The sequence below is a fragment of the Gadus chalcogrammus genome, chromosome 15, assembly GCF_026213295.1.
Source record: "Gadus chalcogrammus isolate NIFS_2021 chromosome 15, NIFS_Gcha_1.0, whole genome shotgun sequence".
NCBI lineage: Eukaryota > Metazoa > Chordata > Actinopteri > Gadiformes > Gadidae > Gadus > Gadus chalcogrammus.
Genome location: NC_079426.1, coordinates 13,755,941 through 13,780,745, shown reverse-complemented (window position 1 = coordinate 13,780,745; position 24,805 = coordinate 13,755,941). Strand labels below are relative to the sequence as shown.

General features: G+C 42.5%; 2 protein-coding genes across 2 annotated transcripts; both read right to left on the bottom strand.

Annotated features, from left to right (window-relative positions):
• Positions 1 to 709: 709 nt before the first annotated feature.
• On the bottom strand, positions 710 to 16,037 carry LOC130405169 (synaptic vesicular amine transporter-like). Its single transcript, XM_056610179.1, has 16 exons — positions 16,022 to 16,037; positions 15,549 to 15,802; positions 14,186 to 14,555; positions 11,871 to 11,929; positions 11,673 to 11,756; positions 10,331 to 10,423; positions 10,154 to 10,243; positions 9,981 to 10,024; positions 8,273 to 8,333; positions 7,461 to 7,556; positions 6,620 to 6,698; positions 5,504 to 5,555; positions 5,016 to 5,079; positions 4,220 to 4,339; positions 2,831 to 2,964; positions 710 to 2,189 (listed from the first exon to the last, which is right to left on the bottom strand). Coding segments are annotated over exons 1-16 (1,710 nt in total). The 5' UTR covers positions 16,024 to 16,037; the 3' UTR covers positions 710 to 2,081.
• A 3,720-nt stretch (positions 16,038 to 19,757) lies between these two features.
• LOC130405177 (potassium channel subfamily K member 18-like) lies at positions 19,758 to 24,310 on the bottom strand. The gene is made up of 3 exons (XM_056610199.1): positions 23,811 to 24,310; positions 23,565 to 23,708; positions 19,758 to 21,691 (listed from the first exon to the last, which is right to left on the bottom strand). The coding sequence occupies exons 1-3, from the start codon at positions 24,019 to 24,021 to the stop codon at positions 20,835 to 20,837; spliced, it is 1,212 nt and encodes a 403-aa protein (XP_056466174.1). The 5' UTR covers positions 24,022 to 24,310; the 3' UTR covers positions 19,758 to 20,834.
• Between the last annotated feature and the right edge of the window lie 495 nt (positions 24,311 to 24,805).

Sequence of the window (24,805 nt, the reverse complement as noted above, 5' to 3'; positions counted from 1 at the left end):
ACTGAAAACCACAAACAATAAGATATATACAGACAAAGAATAAAATAACAAATCCTAAAGCGAACAGTAGGCCTATTGATATTCCGGTATGTGGTGCCTGTACAGCGTCGTAAACAACGAATCCAAATCACTTTTTCCATATCCGTGGGTTGGGGTTTTTTAAGCATACAACATTTAATTGAGGATACAACATCCCCTTTAGTATCAACATATATTACACAATCGGCACACCTCACGAAGCCACCAGGTCATCAAAAATCATAAAATATGATATAAAATATAGGATTGCTGTACTGTTTTGGTTCCTAAAAGTATCTCTTTGAATAAGGTAAACACAGATCAGAGAAGGCAAGTCAGAGAGAGCTTTGGGTTTCAAAGGCAAAATAAATCACTTTCTTTAATAAACACATCTTTTAAAACTGGAAAAAATGGTAATAGAAAACTGCCAAATAAATCTTACAGGGGAAATTTGAAACCGGATTATCTCCTGTTTTCTTTTATATTGTATATATTATCTTACAATACTGGCCAGAAAATGAAGGCTTTTCAAGTGAGAAATTATAATTTTTGCTTCATCATACTACTTACTTTACCAATAATTGTAAGCAGTCATCCTTGTGCAACAGAGACTGAAATATATAACGATTAATGTATAATCTACGATTTTATTCAGACAATAAAAAAACTTTTTTACTAATCTTTAGGCACAAATACTTCAATAATTAAAGAATATAGCCAATTTACTAATTTAACAGAAAATCTATATCAAATTGACTTATGCTTAGTTTCAATGTATGTCACATTATTGTGATCTTGAGACAAAGAAGATGAAAAATGTGCCTTTTTTCAATTTCCTTTCCTTCCATCAACAATAGCGCAGTTCTTCAATGTTTGAAAACTGCAGCCATGACACAATTTATCCATAGATAAAATCACATTAGCTGCTTCATGATGTTTGGTTCAATGTACTGCATGCGACAGCTGGCCAGCTTACATCTATTCACTGCAACAACCTATGTACATGGTACTTTTTATGTATGATATATTTGTACATATACCTGAAATATCACAGATATAAAGAAATAGCAGAGCGCATCTTTAAAATGTGTAAAGGGCTCGACTGCACTGAACTTAACTATTTGGTTATGCGTTTAGGCCTACTGTCAACTACGTTGTCATTCCTTTTGAGGAAATAGAAATACTCTGCACATTACATAGGTTTTTTTCTATAAATAAATTAATAGCAAGGTGATTAGCTCAGTAAAATCGGCTACTTGCCAGAATTTATACCGTCACTGAAATTAGCTGATATAATGAACAACCTTTGTTTCTGGAACAGATTCGTTATCTTTTTTTAAATAACAAAGCCAAACTACACTCAACCATTGATTCAAAATAAATATTTATAAAAACAAATGATCAAATTTGCTACCTGATTCACAATTGTTTTGACATTTGACATTGGTTTATAATTTGTAAACATTGCTAAAGTTAAAACTGATAACGATGACCCAGAGGTGAAGTAAGATAAGTTTGTGTTTCAAAGATTATTGAAGGAGCCAACTCCTCCTTCATGAGTGACATCACACCACTTAGAAACCCCCTTAGAAACCTTAAGACAGCTCTAGAAAGCTCCTTAGGAACTTCCTTAGAAAGCTCCATAGTCGGCTCCTTGGGGAGCTCCTTAGGAACCTCCTGAGGAACCTCCCCAGGAACCTTCTTATAAAGCGCCTTAGAAATCTCCTCAGGAAGCTCGACTTCTGACCTGCTCCTCCTTGCTGTAAGGCTATTGGCTGGACACTAACACACTGCGGGCCGCCGGCCAGCACCCATGGGCTTTTACACTGAAGAACAACTTTGGTTTGGTCCGGTACGGGCGCCTAAACAGGACACATAACAGCAACGACAGACACGCAGACATTCACATAGAAACGGCTTTGCAGAGTAGTGTGAATCGTGATTCATATCGCTTATCGATCATTTCCCCACTTTGTGTTCTTCTTCTGCCTTCTGAGATTTTTGTACAACAAAATATAGATCCTCTCTGGAGCGACCTGGGACCTGGGACCTGCGACCTGCTTTTAGTCGTAGTCGTCGCACTCCAGCTCCATATCATCCCCCTGGTTGTGGCACTCCTGTGTTGAGTATGACCGCGTCTTCATTGAGCAGTTACTGTCCATCAGGATGGCCTGCGGAGAGGAGCGCAAGGGTTTTAGAGGTCAGAAGGTCATCGGGAGGTTGAACCTGAGTTCGTTGAAGGCCCTTTACTTCCGTGACACCCAGAGCCCTAGTGACTGGCAAGGATAAGACACCCCTACAGAACCACCATTAGGGATAGAGGAATTATTGTGTACTTTTGTTGAACTTGAACTTGAAGTAAATTTACATAAATAAATGTCATATATTTTACTTGAATTTATTTTCATCTGTTTAAGAACTGTAATTCTCTTATTCTTCCTTAAATTCATGTTTACGTCCAAGATCAGTTACTCACTCACACAAAGATTCCACTCACTCACACAAAGATTCCTACATTGTGACTCTGCTGTCCTGTTCTCAGGATCCGTTATGCAGTTTCTCCTAATCTTTGTTGACAGAATTTTTCCTCTGTAGAATATTTGTTGAAGACAAAAATGAGTTCAACAAAACAAACCTTGGCCAAAATGACTTGCAACTTGATGCAACACTTTTTTAGATATATGGGTTTGCCTAGACACATTTTAAAGTTGTGCGTGACTATGTCCTTTCAAAAGTAATCAGTTGTTAGTGTCTGGGGGTGAACTGCTAAGTGAGGTGTTTTGGGTCAGGGAGTGAACGTTTGAATTCTCACTATTTTCTCCTCCTGTCCTGGGGGATTCCTGAGGAAGATGCAGAGAGGTGCAAAGAGGATGTCGATTATTCCGATAATGGTCATCAGCCAGGGGAAGCCGATGTTCTCTGCGATGGAGCCTCCGATGGAAGGACCTGGAAACACAAGGCGCAGAGAGGTGGGTCAGAGCAACGTGCAGGCTGGCACACCTCAGTTCATTAATGTGGTGAATTAAAGGAGACATGTTATGGTGTTTTCCCAACAACTAAACATAGTATTTGAGTTCCAGAAAACATGTTTTTGAAGCTGTTTGCTGGAAATAGCTTTTAGGAGAAAAATCTGCCTACCGCTATTCCCCTCTGTTTCAGTACCTTCAGAATGCGCTGTTTCAGGTGTCTGCTTTAATGCAAATGAGCTGCTGCCCATTGACCATGAGCTGTCAGACTGAACCACAGCATGGAGGAGAAGGGATTGTTGCCGTTTGCGAACTCCTGGAGCTCTGTATCTATATTATATTATATATGGGTATTTCTATAATATTATATCCAATATCACGGCCAAAAGCTATGTGTGCCTCGGATGATATTATGAATCATAAAGACTGCATCTGACGTCCTGGGCACTTCCACAACAAGTTAAAACTCGTAGTGGGGGATATATCGGCCATGGTTGAGAAGAATTGGGGGAAAGGAACTTTGGCCTTTCTGAAGTCCATGTACCGCGACATGGAGGAGAAAGGGATTGTACTCCTGGAGCTGAACTGCCTCCGAGTTTCCCCCGCCGGAGCTGCTCGTCGGAGTGGGGAAGGGAGCGGTAATATTCAACCGTGTCCCCTTCCTACGTAGGAGGGGGCGCCGAAACTGACTCGCCCGTTTGGTAACTGTAGGCGGGGTACTTTCAGAAATGCATATCTCACCCAAAAAATCATGTACAGACTTTTTTCAAAGTTTGTATGCGTGTGGGAGCACCAGAGACTCAAAACAACACCCAAAACCACAAATCCCAGGAAAAGTGTTCTTTTCATAATATGTCCCCTTTAAAGGATGTAGCAAATCACCTAATTATATTTACTGAAAGTTAGAGTAGACTTGTTTTTGTAATGCAACGTGAACGCACAGACCAAGAGACAATCCTTAACATGAAATAACTTGTGCATGAAATAACTTTTGTTAGATAATAGGTTTAGGGCAAGGGTAAGGCCTTAGAGCTAGGGTTAGATAGTAGGGTTAGGGCAAGGGTCAGGCCTTAGAGCTAGGGTTAGATAGTAGGGTTGGGGCAAGGGTCAGGCCTCAGAGCTAGGGTTAGATAATAGGGTTAGGGCAAGGGTCAGGCCTCAGAGCTAGGGTTAGATAATAGGGTTAGTGTAAGTGCTATGGTGAGATGATGGGGTTAGGGTTCGTTCCTGCTCACCCAAAGCGAAGCCCATGCAGAAGGCCACGTCAGCGATGGCGTACACACTCCCGTACACCGACACGTGGCGCAGGTCTACCAGGTATCCCATAATAGGCATCATGGAGGAGTCCACCATTCCTGTTGTCCAGACATCATCATCATCATCATCATCATCATCAACATCATCATCATCATCATCATCATCCCTAGCCTAACTCATTGATGATCAAAATATTTAAATTTGCATTGTAATTTTTGTTTTGTAGGTGTCACAAAGCAAAGTTCCTATCTTTACAAGACCCCCCTGGAAAATGTTTACATACCCGTAGTAGGAAATTACTGATGTACTCTATACCCCTGTACCATCTAGCTCGCTATAGTATACCATCTAGTTTACTATAGTATACAAGCTTTTTGGATACAACCGCACCATTTAGCCCACAATAGCGTACCACTGTAGCATGTACCTCAATATTACTATACCAGCGTAAAAATCCAGCTCAATTTAGTAGACCACTGTAGCATCTAGCTCACTATAGTATACCTGTGTGCCATCTAGCTCACTAGTACATCCCTGTACCATCTAGCTCATAGTATACTACTCTTCTGGATGATCATAGTATACCAGTGTACCATCTAGATCAATATTAATATAACAGTTTACCATCTATCTCGCTATCCACTGTAGCATCTAGCTTACTATCATATACCATTGTACCCTATAGCTTACCATCTAATACGACTGTACCATCTAGCTCACTCTTGCAATCCACTGGACCATCAAACTAGATAATAAGGAGTTTGGGGTACTCACCGATGGCAAAGCCCACCCCAAAGTTTGGAATTATCAGCCCGTAGATGTTTGTTGCAAATGGCACCTAGGGACAGAATCAGGATGTTGGGTATTTGTTATGAACCTGCATCTCTAGATTTACTGAAATGCAGATCCAGACACTATATAGGCATTAAATGTTGCATCCTATCCAAAGCCATTTGTATTTCACATTAGTGTATATCACATGATGCCAAATAATATGACGTTATTTGATATAATATTTAAAATAACCATATATTATTATTCATGACTCATATTAGATATAATGAGTCATTATTAAATCTGTTACAAATTATGCTGTGTGTCCAGCTAAGAATATGATGAATTTAGACAGTGGAGAATTTAGACAGTGGAGAATTTAGACAGTGGAGTAATTATTACCTTTTTAGAAATAATTGGCTGGATTTTTTTTGCACAATGTGTAGGACATCATCCATCACTTGGTGATAATCAAGTTTTGTACTTACGCAGATTACACTCAGCCCAACCACGAACATCCCGATCATAGCGCACAGCCATCTGGGCGAGAACAAAGGGTCATCCTGATTTGCATATCTCCAATACATTACTTCATTCATTCTACATTCTAATGCTTAATTTAATATAACTAATCCATGACTCATTATCTCTAATCCATAACTTAATATAATGAATACATAACTTAATATCTCTTTCATGACTAAATATAACTTAATATCTCAAATCCATAAATAAACATCTATAAAAATATCTCCATACCTCTTATACAAAACGTTATATCGCTAATCTATAATTAAACATCTTTAATAAATATCTCCATTCCTCTAATCCATAACTCCATATCTCTATTCCTTAACGTCATATCTCTCATCCATCATTTAACAAAACAATTTTATAAATTCATATCTCAAATCTATAGCTCCATATCTCTAATCCATTATTGCTCATTTTTTATATATAACCCCATATCACTAATCCATAATTTAACACCTTTTACCTTTCATCTCTAATTCATAATTTTACATGTCTAATACTATCGTTATTTTGTGTGAGAGTGGCCCAGGAGGTAGAGCGAGTTGTCGGTTTCTTGTTGAATCCCCATGTTGAATCCCCTGTTGTCTCTGCGCAAGACACCTACCATAAATGCTCTTGATAAATGGCTCTTGCCTTGCATGGTTGTCGCTGCTCTCTGTGTTTTTATGGTTGAATTTGAGGCAATATTGTTGTGGCGCTTTCAGATGTCACAGGTTTGACAAGCACTCTATGAATGCATTCCGTTTACCGTTTACCATTCATCTATCGTCATGAATCATCTTCCATCTAGGTAATAATTTAATGTCTCTAATCCATAACCTCATATCTATAATCCATAATTCTATAGATTGAGATTAAGCCATCTTTAATCAATAAATTAGTTGTTAAATGTCCGAATTTGTAGGAGTGGATTAGCGCCAGCTGAGAGAGCGAAACGGCGTGTTTTCACTCTTTAAGAGGAACTAAGAGCAGAGAGGCCCGCAAGCTGAGCCACGCAAGATAAGTAAGACTATTTGGAAGAAGGGAAAAAAACACAATAACAACATCTCAGAGTTAATTTCCCTTCTCACCTCCCAATCTTGTTAGCCAACGTCCCGAAGATGTTGGTTCCAATAAGGTAGGAGATGGACGCAGGCAAGAAGGCAACACCTGGACACAGGACAGATACGCAGATAGATCAGGTTATTTGTGTGTGTGTGTGTGTGTGTGTGTGTGTGTGTGTGTGTGTGTGTGTGTGTGTGTGTGTGTGTGTGTGTGTGTGTGTGTGTGTGTGTGTGTGTGTGTGTGTGTGTGTGTGTGTGTGTGTGTGTGTGTGTTGAGGGTCCTAGATAAGTGTGCCCTGCTATCGGGGGCTTCATCTCTAAGCTGCGTGAGCATTTCCCGCCATTTGTAATAAAGAGCAGAGCACCTTCCCCCTGCCAGCACGCCTCGCTGTAATATCCTGTCGAAGGAACGCCATCGAACGACCCCCCCCACTCCCCCTTCCCCCCCAACCCCACCACTGCTCTATCAACCCCCACAATCACTAGCCGCTACCCCATGGTTTCTATTTATTTACTTATTTATCTGTTCAGGGTAGCTTCTCTCTGTTTAGATAATAGGCTGAGAAATAAAAATGAAAAGCGTTTAAAAGCTGCACCGGGTGGGGCTCGACTAATTGTCGTAGAGATATTAGATGGTAGCAGAACATTATTTCCTGAAAATAGCGATTTAATATTGTAATAAATGGGTCTTCATTGCTATAATGATAAAAAACCTTGGCTGAGGTGATGCATGTCACCTCTAATGTATAAAATATTAATCTATCACTCGATTTTTTAATATGTGAAATATCATGTATACATACAGCATTATTATAAATGTGTGGGTTGTTCAGATGCTTCATATATAGCATAGGATTGAATGACATACCTAGCTGCCATTTCCGGGCACACATGGTCTCCATCATCCAGATAGGCAGGGTGGGCTCCATCATGGCTATAGCCATGTTCCCAAAACAGATTGCCCCTGGACGGACGCACACGCACACACAGGCACACGCACAGGCACACACAAGCACACGCACACACAGGTTATGAACGGACATAATAATAATAATAAATTTTATTTAATCGCACTTTACATCAACTTAATGACCTCAAAGTGCTAAAATGTAAAGGATGGACAGGGTGCACACAGACAGGTTAGCGCTGTGATCCTGGAGAGACACAGATAGGAGATGGAGAGAACGACAGGTGGTGAGAGTGATCAGAGAGACAGACAGGTGGCGAGAGATTTGTTTCATCTTCCGCTCTTCAATACCTCCCTCCCTCTCTCCTATTTTGTTTTCTCCAGCTCTCTCCATTATACTCTTCCTCTCATATCAGAACACACACACACACACACACACACACACACACACACACACACACACACACACAAATAGCCCGACATGTATGCAGCCTCACGTGACAGCTACAGTGATGACAACACATACACACACACACCACACTTCAGAAACCAATTCCACACACACACACATGTCTGCCCTAAATCCTGGGATCAATGACACACCCTGGTTTTGTAGCGGTCATATCCCGGTCTTCAAGAACAAATCCTCAAAGAATACATGATAATTGCCTTTCACTTCCTCTACATTAACCTCACTCTACACCTATCTTCACGTGCTTAGTTATATATTTGTACATATGTATCTGTGTGTCTATATATTTCTTTTGTCTTACCAGCTGCGATGATAATGTAGGGATCTTTCATGAGGTTGATCAGCGAGGTTCCTTTCTGGTTCTGTACGGGAAAAATAACGTTTGGGGCTACATTTAGTGTCTGTACAGCGTTGATTGCTTCCTTCCAAAGCGACTTTACAGGTGAGGCTGAGAACTATCCAAGCATACGAGCAATTTTGGAGCAGCTACCAAAAGTATAAGTGGTGCATGAACACAAAGTTCCTTTAAAAATTCAACACCCTTGAAAATGTGTCCTACATTTGAGATGCAATTTCTACTCTAGCTCTTCTCCTGTCTCGGTTCACAGCTGTTGTAGCAATACAGAGGATAGTTGGAGCTCGGCCAGCGAACCAGCAAATGCATCATGGTGTTTTAAAATCTCTGTATTTGACACTAATAACTGATTGGGTGAGTGACTCCATTATGCTTGTGTCTTTGAACCACCTCAAAACCCATTCACATGATAATCCCCTGTCTCACTCACTCGTTAGAGTCACATGTAGTCCTCTAGGACATGCTCATCTAAGAAATCCCAATCCTAGATATGAACACATTTTAAATAGCTTACAGTTTATTCAGCTGGAGTCAATGTTTAATGTAATAACACCAGGGCATGGTGGTTTGTGTATCTTCTATTCCTGACCACAACATCTTTAGTGCGTATACATCCATTGAAGGGTTGGCGGCATGAAGATTGTTTGAGGGCTTATAAGCTAATTAGTGAGCATCGCAGGACTCCTCTTAAACCCAGCTGGTTTATAATGAAGAGGAGGTTATTCTACTGGAGTGGTACTTTAATGGAATAACAAAAGGTCACGTTGGTGGGTTGTGTACCTTTCCTGATCCTCTGTCGCAACATACTCACACGGATCTCACCAATTAGCTTAATTAGCCCACAAACAATCTCCATGACACTCGCCCCTTGACTGATGAATACGCACTAACAATGTTGTTCTTTGCAGTTAAAACCCCAAGCTCAGATGTTATGAAAGGTGAAAATTCCTAAAAGTCCACATAACAGCCGGGGCCAATGATGCGACACCTCCACAATAGTGTCTACAAAAGTGATTGCCTCTCACAACTTATTGTTGTGTGAGGTAACACACACTCAACAAAAATGTTTTGATGGCTTCTAGGTTGCAGTATAATTATCAGGAAGATTTAAGCCACAGTTTTTCTTCAAGATTTTGCCGGGATTCAATTCAAATCATTCACCAACGACACAAGTAAAAATTGAGCTGCCTTTAACTTCAGACACACGCTTGAAGCTGTTATTTTCATACTTGAGACCCCAGGTTCAGACATTGAGCTGTTGATTCACACTCACCGTGTGTCCGTCACATACACATTTAAAGGCACAAATTACACACCATTACCACACTTGAAGCCCCAAGGTCTGTCACAGGCCAAGCATGTGCATCAGTAGGTTTGCAGGCAACAATATATGAGACTCTACATTTGAATCATCTCAAATGGATTTATGTGATCAACTCGCTAATGCATATGGCAGCTGCAATGATTTCCCTTCTTTATTGAGTCGGAAAATTTAAATTTTGTATCGCTAAATAAGTGTTTTAAGTGAGGCTTGTGGTAGTTCCTACTAGCGAAACTGCCCACCGCTTGAAACACCTTATTGCAGAGAGAAAACACAAAAGGCCTTCAGAAGAACTAGCTCTGACTAGGTGCAGAACTCGGGAGGACAACTCACCTCTGGCTCCACCTTGGTAGGTTGTAGAATAAAGAGCTGCAGAGCTGAAAATGCAGACAAACACTCATTTCAAAATAACACCCCTTGAGACAAAATCCTGCAATAGTCGTAAAGAAAAGTTGACACACAGAGATCATCAATATTCCGCAAGAATGATACCAAAAATAACCTACCTCCATCAAACAGCGCCAGAAAGGCCAAAATGAGAAACGGGGCGGTCTTTCCGACAAACTCGTACATCACACTGCCGAACGGTGGGCCAACTGTGTTAAAGAGAGAGAGGTGATGTTCGTCAATTAGGCCAGGCATTTTAACGTGTATTTAAAAGCCTGCCAGTGTTGTATACACACCTAGTACACCTAGCGCCAAACCGCCCAGGGCTATCCCAATAGCGTGACCCCTCTCCTCGTCATCCGTGTAAACACTGGCCAGCATGCCCATCCCTGCACGACAACCAGACAGTCACACAGAGAGACAGCCGTCAGGTATCACCATGGAAGAGATCAGGCAGAGGATTATGCGATTATATTCATCAATTTCTAACATCTACTGCAACAATAGATAAATTGGCGCTAGAATAATAATATGCAAGAATAGACTTCTCGGTCTTGTTTTAATGCAGCCAATCAAAAAACAGTTTCTCTGTGAAGCAGTCCAGGTGGGTTGAATGAGGAGAAAAGCTGTAGAAGGCAGAGGAATGGATATGGCTATGGCTATGGCTATGAAGGAGCGACCTCTAGTTGAATGATATGATATAACTACCACCAATTTCTGGTGAACCCTGACCGGGGCTCCTGCGAGAAAGGTGTCTGGTGTGCATTGACCCAGCGGTCAAAACTTAATCCCTGGGTGTCAGGTTCTGCATTGATCCAGGGCCAACCCCTGACAAGGCCAGGGACTTCCAGGATGAGACTGGGTGATAGGTATAGACAGCAGCTAGGAGGGGGGTCGTTTCCTGGGGATGGAAATGTCTTAGGAAAGGGTTCAAAACATGGACATGAGACGCAGCATCCTGTCATACGGGTTTGAAATGGAAGGAACTGTGTCTCCCCTTTAATACTGGAGGACAAATTAGGAAGAGTGCCTCCTCATTTACATACTCCTTCATGACCAGGGCTTCCAACAGAAACATGGTGCAGGAGCTCCAGCATGGTCTGACTACTGTGGACATGCTAGGGGCTGCCAGGCACGTTCGAACTCTGGCTTGGTCCTCCAAGGAGAGGCAGGCGTTTTCTCGAGTGAGGTGAAGCATGGGGTTGCGTCCTGCCACCAGTGAGGTGCGAGTGGAGGTAATGGTGAAGCCTTTTGGAGGTGCTTCAGTATATAAGAGTAAGCCAGGGAGGAAGTGGACAACGAGATGAATGACCCCACACACCTTTGGGATTAGCCTTGGGGGGGGGGGGGGGGAGTCCTGCCCATTAAGGGGCCTGATTGGTGCTTGTTAAGATATGTTCGCATAGCAGCAAATTCCGGGAAAAGAGGAGCTTGGCCTTCGATCCAATCACCCGGCAGGAGTATGAACCAAATTCTATCAAAAGTCTAACCTGCAGGAAAAAGACATCCCCCGACACGTAAATTGCTTTCCAACCCAGGTGTTTGTGATGGTGTGTGATAATGTTTCTTCGAGAGATAAAAATGGGGCTCTTGCACTGTTGTGATACTGAGACGATGAATGAAGAAGATCTTGCTCACCAGCCACAGAGGAGCAGGAGGAACCAACCCCCTGCAGAGACCTGGCCAGGAACAGCAGCGTGTAGCTCGATGAGAAGGCAAACACTGAACCACAGCACACACACAGACAGACAAATCAAAGGCATTGATGTCAATGGCCCATACATTTCTTCATTGATAAAGGGATTTGATTGTGAAGAGATTTAGCGGCAGACTTACTAATAGTGGAGAGGAACATGATACAAAAGCCAATGAATATCGGAAGCTGGTATCCTATTCTGTAAGGACACAAAAATATGTTTTTTTTTATACATATGGCTGAGGGGAAATCTAAACATAAAATTCATGCTAGGTCCCTAAAAAAAGCACTTGGCAGATTTCAGCTTGGGCTTCAGGTATGATTCATATCTTCATAATAAAAACACGGCAGAGAACACGAAAATCTTTAATTGAAATCGGATGTCTGAAATAAGCCAATCTCTGAGGATTCATGAGTGTTTGTACACAGCAAGCTGACATGCATGAGTTGGCTTGCACTGCCCTTTGTCAAGAGAGAAAGATGCTACAGGATAATAGGATTCTATTTTGTGCCTCAATTACAGCATATCTGGTTGCCTGGGATGTAATGGCTGCTTCCAGAGGTGTGCTCTGCCAAAATAACCTTCGTTCTTAGCCCCCTATGGAGCTGTAGTACCTTAAGCCATAGCATTCTCTAACTATCGAACTATAGAACCATCACCTTTGGCACTCTATAGAACTACAGAGCCTTAGCACCTTCAAACAAGGCACTCTTTTGAACTTTAGAACCATAACCTGTAGCACTCTCTAGGGCTACGGAACCTTGTATTGAACTCTCTCGAACCATGCAACCTTTAATACAGACTTATATCCCTATGGAACCACAGCATTCAGCTATAGCACTGTCTACAAAATAGAGCCATGACACACTTAGCCATAGTACCCTATTCACAATTGAAACAACTTGCATGTGACCATAGTATTCACATCTCATTAAAACCACGTCAGAGGCACCCTGAGCACTGTCTTCAACTACACCACTACACGTATGGCATGTGACACAGCCATAGCACTCTCCTCACTATACAACCATATAACATTAACCCCCAATACTGTGTAGACCTATGAACTCTTTACAAATATCATGTCTCTATATGGATGATCCTATGATGAACTACCTTTCGAATTAGAACCATAGAGCCCTGCCAACCATAGCACTCTTAAACTATAGAATCTAGATATGTTAGCCATCATATTCCATAGAACCATAGAACCTTCCCCCATAGCACTCTTTGGAGAACTAAATAACCTAGATCCAGTACATCTTCTTATTTAGAACCAAACGATAATTAACCATTGCCCTCTAGAACTATAGAGCCTGTCATTCTAAATAACCTTAAACCTTCACCCCTAGCACTCTAGAACTATAGAACCTAGATCCTTCAGCCATCTCATTCTATAGAGCCATAGAACCTTCACGCAGTAATTTGTCTGTAAAGCAAGCTTTCTATCCTATTTCTTTTCCGAGTTCCTGTTCCAAATCTCATTGTTCAGAACAAAAAATGCATGGCACATCATATGACTATTCTGTTCTGAAAAGGCTGCACAGAGGGATATCTATGGGAATTATGCAACTAAATATAAAATATTTCTGTGTAAAAGGTGGTAGATTATATTGACATTTATGTTAAAGTTCACATATGTGTCAACATACATGCACGCATGCACAGGCTAAGAATGATCACACACACAAACACATGCACTCACGCAAGCGCACCCGCACACACACCCACAAACACACACGAGTCACATGATTGATTCAGTAAGGGGGAAAAAATCATTTTGGGAATCATTTTGCTCTGTTTGATTCAGTTGGATGTCTGCTGCTGAAACAGACATGACAGTATATGGCCACAGAATAACATTACACAAACATTGTTATTATACACAACATCTGATTATCCTAAACAGAACATAGAGAATTGAGTCTGTTGTTGGTCTTTCTGTCCAATTTCCTGTAGATTTGCCTTCTGATAAGAAGTTTCCAGAATACTGTAAGGAACACTGACTGGCTGACTGTCTGGCTCGGATGGAGAGGATCAGAGTAAACCTTCTCATTCCGTATATTTTGTTAACAAGTCTTTTGCTGTGACTGTAAGCTACAATTACCCCTCCAGGTTACTTCTTTAATTTTTTTTTTTATAAAAAAACATTATTGTCTGGAACACACTACTGTGTGTGTGCGTGTCCGTGCAGTGTGCATCGATAAAGTAAGCGTAGTTTGACAGGCCCTGGTCGTCAACAGTTAACGCCTGAGAGAAAACGGTCATGTTCCAAGAGCTTGAAACCTGTCTTAAGAGTCAGCATAGCCTATTCCCACTACACAGGCAAACGGTGTTACTAGTAATCAATGACATAACACACACAGAAAACGGGACGACAACGGTTTATTCGTGTCATTAGTATTTCTGAACAGTTTGCCACAGAAACACAAGCCTGTGTAAAGTGAACCCTACCTATTGGTCAGTGGCCCGATGAAGGGGTTGGTGATCAGCTGTACAGTGGCCTTGGAGGCAAACAGCAGCCCCACCTTGACGTTCTCATTAAGTAACTTCTTGCTGGAGTTGGGGCAGTCGTCACCGGGCTGGGGTGTCCAGGTCACCTGTGTCGTTGGCGCTGCGGTGTTTGCAATGGAGAGAGGGAGGTTCCGGTCGGAGGAAGGCTGAGCCGTGGCGTTCCCGCCGGTAACCTGGACGGTGTTGTCATACAAGGAGACGATGCTCTGGAAGCTGCCGGGGCCGCTGCTTTGGGGCGCCGGTGTGCTGTTCCTCACCACGGGGACCGGGGTATCGTCCATGGTGTACAGGTAGCTGGGGATGATGGGCACTGGCAAGGCGGGGAACACAATGAGGGGTTCAGTTCATGGCTGTTATAATGTTTAACGCTTTAGGTCCTACTTCTGTTGTTGTCTTTATCTCTTTCTTCCCTTTTTCCCTTTATTCTATTTATTCATATTTAATACTTTATTTGACTCACAACGAAGGAAATTTCGATTCCAAATCAGCATTTGACTTTTTATGACGAGAAAGACAATATTTGTTTGATAGATGAATGGGTTATGTTCAGTTTATTTGCACAATTACACACATTTCCGGCTCTGCGGTCTCTGATAGGCTATATTACATGTTTGTTTTTGTTGATATAATAAAAATAACCTTCCAGTCTATTATAGATAATAACCATTAGTTTAACTGGGGAAACTGAGAAAATAATCCAAGCCTTCGGCGCCTTTTGATAGCAGCGACGACCCCGCTCTGTCTAATTACACCGCGCGCGTCCGTGCGTAATGGAGCGTCAGACCGAGCTGTTTCGGTTGATTTGTTCGGAGAAAAAAGCACAGACCATCATAAAAACGTTCACAGTTAAGTTCTAAGGAGGCTGTGTCAAAAAGGAAAGTATATTTATATTTATCACACCATCAAGGCCATAGTTAACGCTATGCGTAGACGTGCGTAATGAGTCTGCTAATAATGCCTTACAAAAATATTACTAATATATCCGAATGTCTTTAATAATAAGTTATAAAATACCCAATCTTAACATGGTAGTGCTTACAGATAGAGAGCATGGGTGTCCTAGGCAGATAATTATTATAAATGAACATACGCTAAACGAACCATGCAAAATAGCCAGTCGTAGTGGGGACAATAAAATGGTCCAATTTGTTGCACAATATCCAATTATATCTCGTTTATGGTGCAAGATTTTTACCATTCTAAGGGATTAAGATTTCCAAGTGCGCTTAATATTAACACAAACGGTCTCCTCATTTAGATCAAGGGTATCGAATAGGTGAATAAAATGAGGTTCCCTACGTACCGACCACTGTGAGAAGCATGTTGTCCAGAAGCAGAGCGACAAAAACGATGAAGAGAATTAGTTTCCTCGATTGCCTCTCCTCTCGGAGCCATGTTATCAACTTGAGCTGCCGGACTGCGTCTAGTATCCCCATGACTGCAGTCCCCACGGGAGAGAGCGAAGGAGATGTTCGCCCTTTGGAAAATACACGCTTGTCCGCTTCTTTTGGAGACAGAGGGCGGGAGTCAGAAACCTCATAGAGAGAAGCACACCACCTGTAGCATAGCAAACACCATTAGGACACGTATTCTACCTTAGACGGATGAAAATGGATATCATAACCTTTGCTCATGAAAAAAAACATTGAATGGGTCTCATAATAGGCCTAAAAAGTTCTGCGTAAAAGTCCACATAAGTTCATGGATTGCAACAAAACATTTGAACGTATAATGACAGAAACCTGAGGATTTTTTTTAAAAATAATCTTACCTTACATGCGCACAGGCTTATTCCCTTTTTCCTCTGTTGCACTGACGAGAGACGCATCTGAAGCCGTCCCTACTTGACGGGTCCTTGACGTCATTCAACCTTTGTGTGGAGTAGACTGTTCCCGCTACGCAGACTGTAGCACAATAATAAGCAAATATTGGCCTTTACGATTGGTCTTCTTGACATACACTGAATAATTTCTACTAATTTCATTGCCCTCCACGTGTATTCAATATGAGATTTTATTTTGTCGCGTCAATATCAGATGACAGCTTTAACCTATTTTTGAAGTTGGAAAAATGTTTAAAAAGTTCCTATAATTACAGTGGGAAGAGGTGAGATAGATAGATCAATTGGCTGTAGCCAAGCCTCTTATTTTTTCCCTCGAATAAAAAAAGATTAATTAAACTATCAACGGATCAATTGAACATTGGCCATTAAAGTTTACGTTTTTTTGCTTTCATAAATCCGAGTTGGAAGCTTGTGAAGAGCGTGCGGATCCTGTTGCATGACTCAATGGCTCCATCTTGCGGTGAGTTATGATCCCTACATCTATAGATATGTTTTCGGGACAAATTTGTATAAATTTGTCTTGACTTGACTATCAGTAACTCTAAGCCCCAATCTGTCCCATACCCAACTATTCATAGATACAAATGAACAGTGTATTTGTGCAAGATTTGTATAGAGCTTTTAAACCAGGCCAACACTGTATATAATAACTTGTTCTTAATGATCTGCCTGGTTAAATAAAGGTAAAATGAAAAAAACTTTGATCAAACATCAAAAGAGACCATGACGGTAATCTTTCAATTATTGAGGACTCTGCTTTAATGGTCCTCATTGCAATTTCTAAAGGTGAATAAAGCCTAGATCTCTTTGACAAGAAGACAGGAAAAGCAAACCGATAGGAGCATGAATCATACCGTTGTTAATAATGTAGCAAAACAAACAAGAACTCTTTTCTTAAGGTTCAATAATATCAGAAGGAGTAGGCTACGTTACTACTCTGTTTCTGTGGATAGTCTCCTAGTGATTTTTAGCAGTGCATTATCTACAGCCATCAAATATGTTGCTCCACAAAAAAAACGCATCTTGGTTCACTGAAGACACTAGTACCCTGTAGCGAAGCTGCAGAATACTAGAACGTAAATAGTGCTCAAATCAACTTGAAGCCCTTTCATTCTGTATGGCATGACAGCCTGCTCATCTCCCAAACTGCATTACTTCCAGGAACGCCTACTTTGCCAGTGTAATCAACATCAATAAGAACTGACTCAAAAACATACTCAGAACGTGGGCTCCTCCCTCTCAGCATCCAATTAATCGAATTATTTGAACACAAAATCTAATCCATTAGTAAAGAATTGATGCCTGTCATCTCCATCTGACTCAGCCAGCACCAAGTGTCCACCCTGAAGCAACCCTCCTGCAGTCCACCAAAATCTCTTTGGCTGAACTTCCTTTAATTTCTAAAGTACTGGAAAGGATTGTAGCAAACCAAACACCTGATGTCACCTGATGACGAACAACCTATTTGAACCATTTCAGGACTTTCCTTTCCACTGAAACTGCTGTGACAAGAGTGGCAAATGATCTTCTCGCGACTATGGATAGCAATGAAAGCTCTGTTCTAGTGTTGCTTGACCTCAGTGCTGCCTTCGACGCAATCGACCATGGTATTCTTCTTCATCGTCTCGACCACATGTGGTCGAGACGATAAAAGGCAAACAGGTCCACAGGCGATGCCATCGCCCTCACCCTCCACACTGCCCTGTCCCACCTGGAACAGAGGAACACATATGTGAGAATGCTGTTCATTGACTACAGTTCAGCATTCGACACCATTGTGCCCTCCAAGCTCGCTGTGAAGCTCAGGGACCTCGGGCTCAACACCGGCCTTTGTGACTGGATCCTGAGCTTCCTGACGGGCAGACCCCAGGCAGTGCGGATAGGAACGCCACATCATCCACCCTGACTCTCAAGACCGGCGCACCACAGGGCTGTGTGCTCAGCCCTCTCCTCTACTCCCTGTTCACACATGACTGCGTGGCCACACACAGCTCCAACACCATCGTGAAGTTTGCTGGCGACACGACCGTCATAGGCCTGATCACCGACGGCGACGAGACGGCGTACAGAGAGGAGGTGAGAGCCCTGACATCTTGGTGCAAGGACAACAACCTCCAGCTCAACCTCAGCAAAACTAAGGAGCTGATTGTGGACTACAGGAAGCCGCAGGGAGCCGAGCACGCTCCCATCACCATCAACGGGACGACAGTAGAGAGAGTCAGCAGTCTCAAGTTCCTCGGGGTCCACATCTGTGAGGACCTGACCTGGACTCACCACACCGACGCCATCACAAAGACGGCGAGACAGCGGCTCTTCTTCCTCCGCAGGCTGCGGAGGTTCAACATGGACTCCAGGATACTCTGCAACTTCTACAGGTGCACCATATAGAGTATCCTGACAGACTGCATCACCGCCTGGTTCGGCAGTTGCTCCGCCCTCAACCGTAAGAAATTACAGAGGGTGGTGAAAGCTGCCCATCACATTAGCAGGACGGAGCTGCCATCTATGGAGGACCGCTACACTCAGCGCTGCAGGAAGAAGACTAACCGGATTATTAAAGACCCTCATCACCCCAGTAACAAACTGTTTCAGCTGCTCCCGTCTGGTAGACGCTACCGCAGCATCCGGTCTCGCACCACCAGACTCAGGGACACTTTCATCCCACGGGCCATAAGACTACTGAACTCCTAAGCTACCTAGCTCACCACTATGACACTTTATAACTTGCCACTTTACAACTTGCCACTTTATACCTGTCGACATCTGGATAAACACGTTTGTTTATATTTTACATTTATTCAGTTTTGCATTTAGGTCCTGATCTCCTACTTGTGTTCCTCTTATACACTTACTTTTTATTATTATTATATTTATTTTTTATTATCGAAGTCTCAGCTTTCCTACTTGTGTTTCTCATATACCTTTACGTTCTCTTATATTGCACTGTTGGAGGAGCCCAAGACTAAAGAATTTCATTGCCAGCGACTGCTCTGTAATTGTTGTGCATATGACAATAAAACCATCTTGAATCTTGAATCTTGAATCTTGGCATCAAAGGTTCTGATCTTCGCTGGTTTAGAACTTCTCACTGATATTATATCCATTTTCTTTGTGATGGATCAGACTCAAAAAATTGCAACTAAGTTTTGGCATCCATCAAGGGTTGATCCTTGGTCCACTGCTTTTTTAAATGTACATGCGTCCTTTTGGTGATATTATCCACGGCTACGTAATTGGCTTCCACTGTTATGCTGATGATATTCAAATCTATATTCCTGATTAACTAATCTTGGGGTTACCTAACTCTTCTACGAGAAGCCTCCAGCTTGGCTAGGCCGCTGCAGCTCGAGAGACTACTTACTAGAATGAGAAGATCTGAGCACATTACTTCTAATCTCACCTCTCGACACTGGCTCACTATAACTACCATATCGGATTTATTTGCAACTGCTGACTGCGTGGCTGGGTGTCAATGTCTGTATCCTACTGTATGAACGTTTCTAATGGGGTTGATGCATGTTTGTGGAGTCACTAAATAAGCAGTTGTCTGTTTGTTTTATGTGCACCTCACCCTTTCTAATTCATTATTCTGTTTGTTATAGCCTGAGGCTATGGTGAATATGAGTGGATTAACCGGTTAATTGACCAGCGTCCCATCACCATGTACCATTTAATTTTTATTAACTAAATTATTTAAAATCTTTGCTTGTTTGTATGCCATAAATATATGGCCTGTTAAGCCCTTTGAGACTGTACGTGTGATTAAGGGCTATCCAAATAAAATAGAATTTAAATGAAATTGAAGCCACGTATCATTTGATGTCAGTCTATTTGCATTAGGCCTCATAAATGAACTCCACTGTTACCCCTCTATCAGATGTTATTGAGATAATGGCCCCTTTGTATTGGAGAGATAAACTGACATTTGCACAACTCATGGTAAGAATACATGTAGAGACCAAAATAATCGACCTCCAATGAAACATACAGGAGCTTAGACTACTATGACATATGTTTATTTCAAATGTTTCAAGTATCCTCGAGGAACCTCAGGCAGGTATGCAGCTTTTGGCGAATGCAAAACATGCGTGTACGTCTTTGTGTGTGTGTCGGTTTTCAACTCATGCTAGTTACACGTCAGTCAGCAGTGGAAACAAGCCAGACAGCGTCTCAAATTTGCACTCAATAGGACCTTGGGAGACCTTTGTTCTTAGGTAAACCATGGCACAGAACTCCAGTGCCTCAGCAAGATTAACACAGGACAAGGCCTCAAGCACAGTGCAGTTATGGTCCAACTCATAATGACACATCAACCTATTGAAGATGTCGTCATCAAATCCAAATCAAGACATATTTTAAACAGCCCTCTCCCTCAAAATCCTCATTAATGGTTTCAAACATATTTGACCCCTGACCCCATTTTTATGTTAGAAAACGATTGTGACCCGTTGTGTGTCCATTTCCGTGTCACATGTGTTTTAACCCAATCGACATCTGTGATTGATATCAATGTTGTGAAGTATTTAGCAGTAGCTTGCTCATGGCTTGAAATCCTTAGTTTGCATATGAGGGACATTTACCCTTCACGTCTTGTTTTCAAATCAGACATGCATCATCAAATATTTAATCAAACAGCTGTAATTATAGGTCGGCACTCTCTTGTGACCCCAGATGCATCTCAGATGAGCCCACCGCCCGCCCCCAGGGCTGGGAACCACTGCGTTATTCCATTTGCCAGTACTTAGACTAAAGGTAACCTTCTGATTGGTCCATCATCTCCTGGTCACGCATGGTGACCACATGGCCCCGGCTCATGAAGCGGATGCAGGTGTGGTAGAAACTGACGATGCGGGTCTGGCCCAGCTTAAAGGCCATTGTCATGATCGCCATGCCGACGATGATGAACAGCGAGGTGATCATGAAGTACTTGGGGTGTTTGGGCACGATGTCGCCGAAGCCGATGGTGGTGAGTGTGATGAAGCAGAAGTAGTACGGGTCGAAGCCCTCGAAATCTGTCTCCCACAGGGGCAGGATCAGTCCCCCGAGGAGGATGTACGTCACCACCACCAGCAGGATGAGCACGAAGGGCACGTCCAGGCCGTCCATGTTGGTCCCGATGCCCGAGAAGTCCCACATGGCGCAGTCCTTGGGCGGTCTGGGCATGCGGTCCAGCTCGGGGCAGGACAGGCTCCGCAGGAGCGGGCCCTGGCAGAGGAAGTTCTCCCGGGCCAGGATCTTTTCAAAGATCTCCTTGTTGCTGTTGAGCTGCGTCAGCTTCTGCTTGAGGTCTTTTTGGTTCTGGAGGACCTGGCCGATGTCCATGGGCTGGCGCATCACCGCGCCATGGCTGAACACGAAGGTGCCGTCCTCCAGGGTGTGGTGGGTCTCCTCCCACGCCTTCTTAGAGGCCTTGTTGGGGGACCAGGAGCGGTAGCAGAGGGCTTTGCCCAACTTGTGGATGCGTCGGTAGGCACGGGACAGCAGCACAGCCAGTACATCACCAACATCGCTCATGACCAGAAGCATGAGAGGGATGCCCACCATGGCATACAGGATACACACCACTTTACCCAGCAGGGTGACAGGGTAGATTTCTCCATAACCTAATGTAGAGAGGAGGGAAACTTGAGTGGATGGTATCAAGCCTACAGACCACCAGGTCTTGAAGGTAGTCTAATCTTTAAAGGCAGTCTTACGTTTAAAGGCAGACCCTTTTTTGTTTGTGTTTGATCATGCTAGAGGTGATCTTCATTTATTATTTGGTATTGCTGCCACCTGGTGGAACATTTCTAGACCTCACCAGGACTTGCATATTTTCCCCCGAGAGTGTAGCAATTTAAAAGTTTGTTTGCACAAAACGGGTCAGAAAATAAGCTTGGCCATTCGCTTTAATGAACACAGAAAATGAATGGATCAAAGAATAAGCAATTATATAGTTTCACAACAAACATCGCAACAAAACTTTTTTTGAATAAGTGCGCTTCTTTTTGCACAAAGAAAACACCGAACTGAACTTCAATAAAAATGATTAGATAAATAAAACCCAATTTAAATAATTAAATACAATAGGCTTGTAGATTAGATAACGTTAAGTGTCTTCCGGTCCAAAGTGGCTTTCTCTGGTCGCCATCGCCAAGCCATTAGGCTGCTGCCCACCAATATCACGCAGCCAACTAATGCATCGTTACACTCCTACATGAGTCATCGTATCATGTATACTTACCAAGAAAATCCCAATTCAACACTCAATATCAACCATTTCCTACCGACGCATCCACAACCATTTCAAAGTAATATATATTGACTTTTCATTTCAAAGCCACAGATCAGATCCAACTTTCTTTAATCAAAATCTGGTGGGCAAGCTAGCTGAGTGATCATCTCGATGTATCATGTTTATAAAGCACGGGTATAGGCCTGTATTCGTTTCACACTGTATCCACAACATAGCCTACTCTCTATTTCTCCTAGCGTCTCAGCTGCAGACTAGATGCTCTAGCGAGGTCAGGGCTGGTGAAGTGAATGCTCCGTGGTCACCAGCAGGCAGGGAACAGCCGCCATCAACCCCCCGCCACCGCACCGGCGGACCTCCCACGACAGCTGACGGTACTGACACACAGATGAAGCTACAGGACACGGCAAGGCATGTTTACGGCTCGTGTTTCTAATTCGGGCCAATTATTAACAGACTATAATAATAGCCTATTACTTTAACACAGAACCCCGCAAATTGGTGATATTTGTTGCCTGAAGTTTGAGGAAAGCTGACCCTGTTTATCCGCGTGTAGAAGAACTAGCCAAGCTAATTTCTTGTTTTCAATACATTAGTTTCTTCCATTCAATAATTGCGGTTGTTTATATCTAAATCGGAACATAATAAAGACCCTGTTTTTCCCTTGAACTCCACCTGTTTGCAGTTCTCAGCGCTATAGATGAACAGGGCAGTGAATACGCGTGGTTAGGCTGTCGCATAGATCACATATTGTTTTCTTTTAACCAACAATTGTGTTGTTAAACTTCAGCCGAAGGCATAGTATCCTATGTATTTAACAACTGGAGCGACACTTGTTATTAACAGCATTATCTATTTCAAGGTATTTAATGTTCTTAAACCCGGTACACTACCGAAAGTGTCGACTCTCATGTCGTGTCAATGTTTTTGACTGAAAAATGAGTTAAATCTCAACCAAGCATACCTCACTCAGGAAGCTTTCCATCAACTAAATAATAGATGGATCCAGGTGGACTTCCTATTGATTAACAGTTATACTCGCTTCACACACAATTTACTCCAGCACAGCATTAATCGTTGCCAACTGCCTACCTTTAAGTGGAATGAAAGAAGGGTGCGGTGAGAGCAGCATCCCATGTTTCATTCAAAGCTCATTTACTTTTATTTTGTTAATGCTTGGACTAGTCGATCAGTCGATTCAATTTGATCAAAGGAAACGTATTCATTCCATAAAACCTACTTACCAACTGTTGTGAAGACAGTGCAGCAGAAGAACATGGAGCCAAAGAAATTCCATCTTTCTGGATATTGCAGCCAGATGGACTTGAAGCCTGTTTTGATATTTTGTTCTAGTTCCACCACCAAATCGTCTTGCGTATGCTTACTGTCTGAAAGGGATGCAGAACCAAGAGTAATAGCAAAACAATATGCACTATTATTATTTTTTTATTGTATTTTAAAGGGTTGTAGCTATGTTTAATGCTACTTACTGGTGATGTTCTGTACGATCTGCCCCAGGAACTCGTGGTATTCGTCAGTTGAATTGGGTTCCTTTCGACCTTCAATGTTCTTAAAAAGCAGCGCTCCCAAGGCTGCATATCCGACCAAGGATAGGCTGAGAAAAAGGTGCGGGCAGATCTTCCAGAGGAGCACACAGCATGGAGCTTCTCTGTTTTTGCCAGCCTTCCGTGGGGCCGACATCTTCTTGTGTCTTCTAGAGCCAGATCTTCATTCACTCCCTGCTAATGGCTTTCTGGTCATGGCCAAAGAGACCTATGTAATGGGCTCGGCACAGCCCTCACTCAGTGGAGGCACTAATGGTCTGGCTTCCCAGGATGCCGTGGGCCGCTCTTAAGGGTGTATAGACACCCTATAGACTAGATCTAAAGTGACAGCTCACAGCTTTAAGACATCATAAGACATTGCTCTCCATATTGTTTCGATTTAATGTTCTTGTTTTGTTATCGAGAGATTGGTAAAGCTATGTGGTTGTGTGGTTAGGGGGAGAGGAGCAATGAGAATGACAGGTGCAGGGGGGGGGGGGGGGGGGGGGGGGGGGCTCGCCCCTGGGCGTTGAACAACTATCATACCATTGCCCTAGACTGAAGTGTAAAAATTCCCTCCTTCCTGTCTAGCCTATAGTTGACCTCAACTGTCTGTAATGTTTGCATTAGAGTTTTGCCTTTATATTGATCTAAGTTCAAAGACCCACTCTTTGAAATACAAATATCACTTTGGCCGTGGACACAAAGGGTTGCAAAATAATAATTGCATCCGCCTAGAACCAATCTTCCACTGCGCCATAGGATTGCTATAATGTAAGTTCTGGACCGCTGTCAACTTATTCTACTTGAGTCGGTTGAGAATCAAACATGAAGGCCTACTGAGCCTTGTGGAATAATCTTAACACGTTTCAAACATTTACACTCAACTATAAATATGTGCTACAGTGTATTGACATGTTCATTGAAAACATGTCAATACA

Bases quoted from the DNA above. Each gene is read 5' to 3' on its own strand.
- LOC130405169 (XM_056610179.1), bottom strand. The intron at 11,757-11,870 runs GTAAGTCTGCCG...GCTGTGGTTCAG, and splicing joins CATGTTCCTCTCCACTATTA to TGTTTGCCTTCTCATCGAGC. The intron at 10,025-10,153 runs GTAGGTTATTTT...CTGCATTTTCAG, and splicing joins TCTGGCGCTGTTTGATGGAG to CTCTGCAGCTCTTTATTCTA.
- LOC130405177 (XM_056610199.1), bottom strand. From the start codon at position 24,021: ATGTCGGCCCCACGGAAGGCTGGCAAAAACAGAGAAGCTCCATGCTGT. The intron at 23,709-23,810 runs GTAAGTAGCATT...CATCCCTTTCAG, and splicing joins GATCGTACAGAACATCACCA to ACAGTAAGCATACGCAAGAC. The intron at 21,692-23,564 runs GTAAGTAGGTTT...TCTCTACATTAG, and splicing joins CACTGTCTTCACAACAGTTG to GTTATGGAGAAATCTACCCT.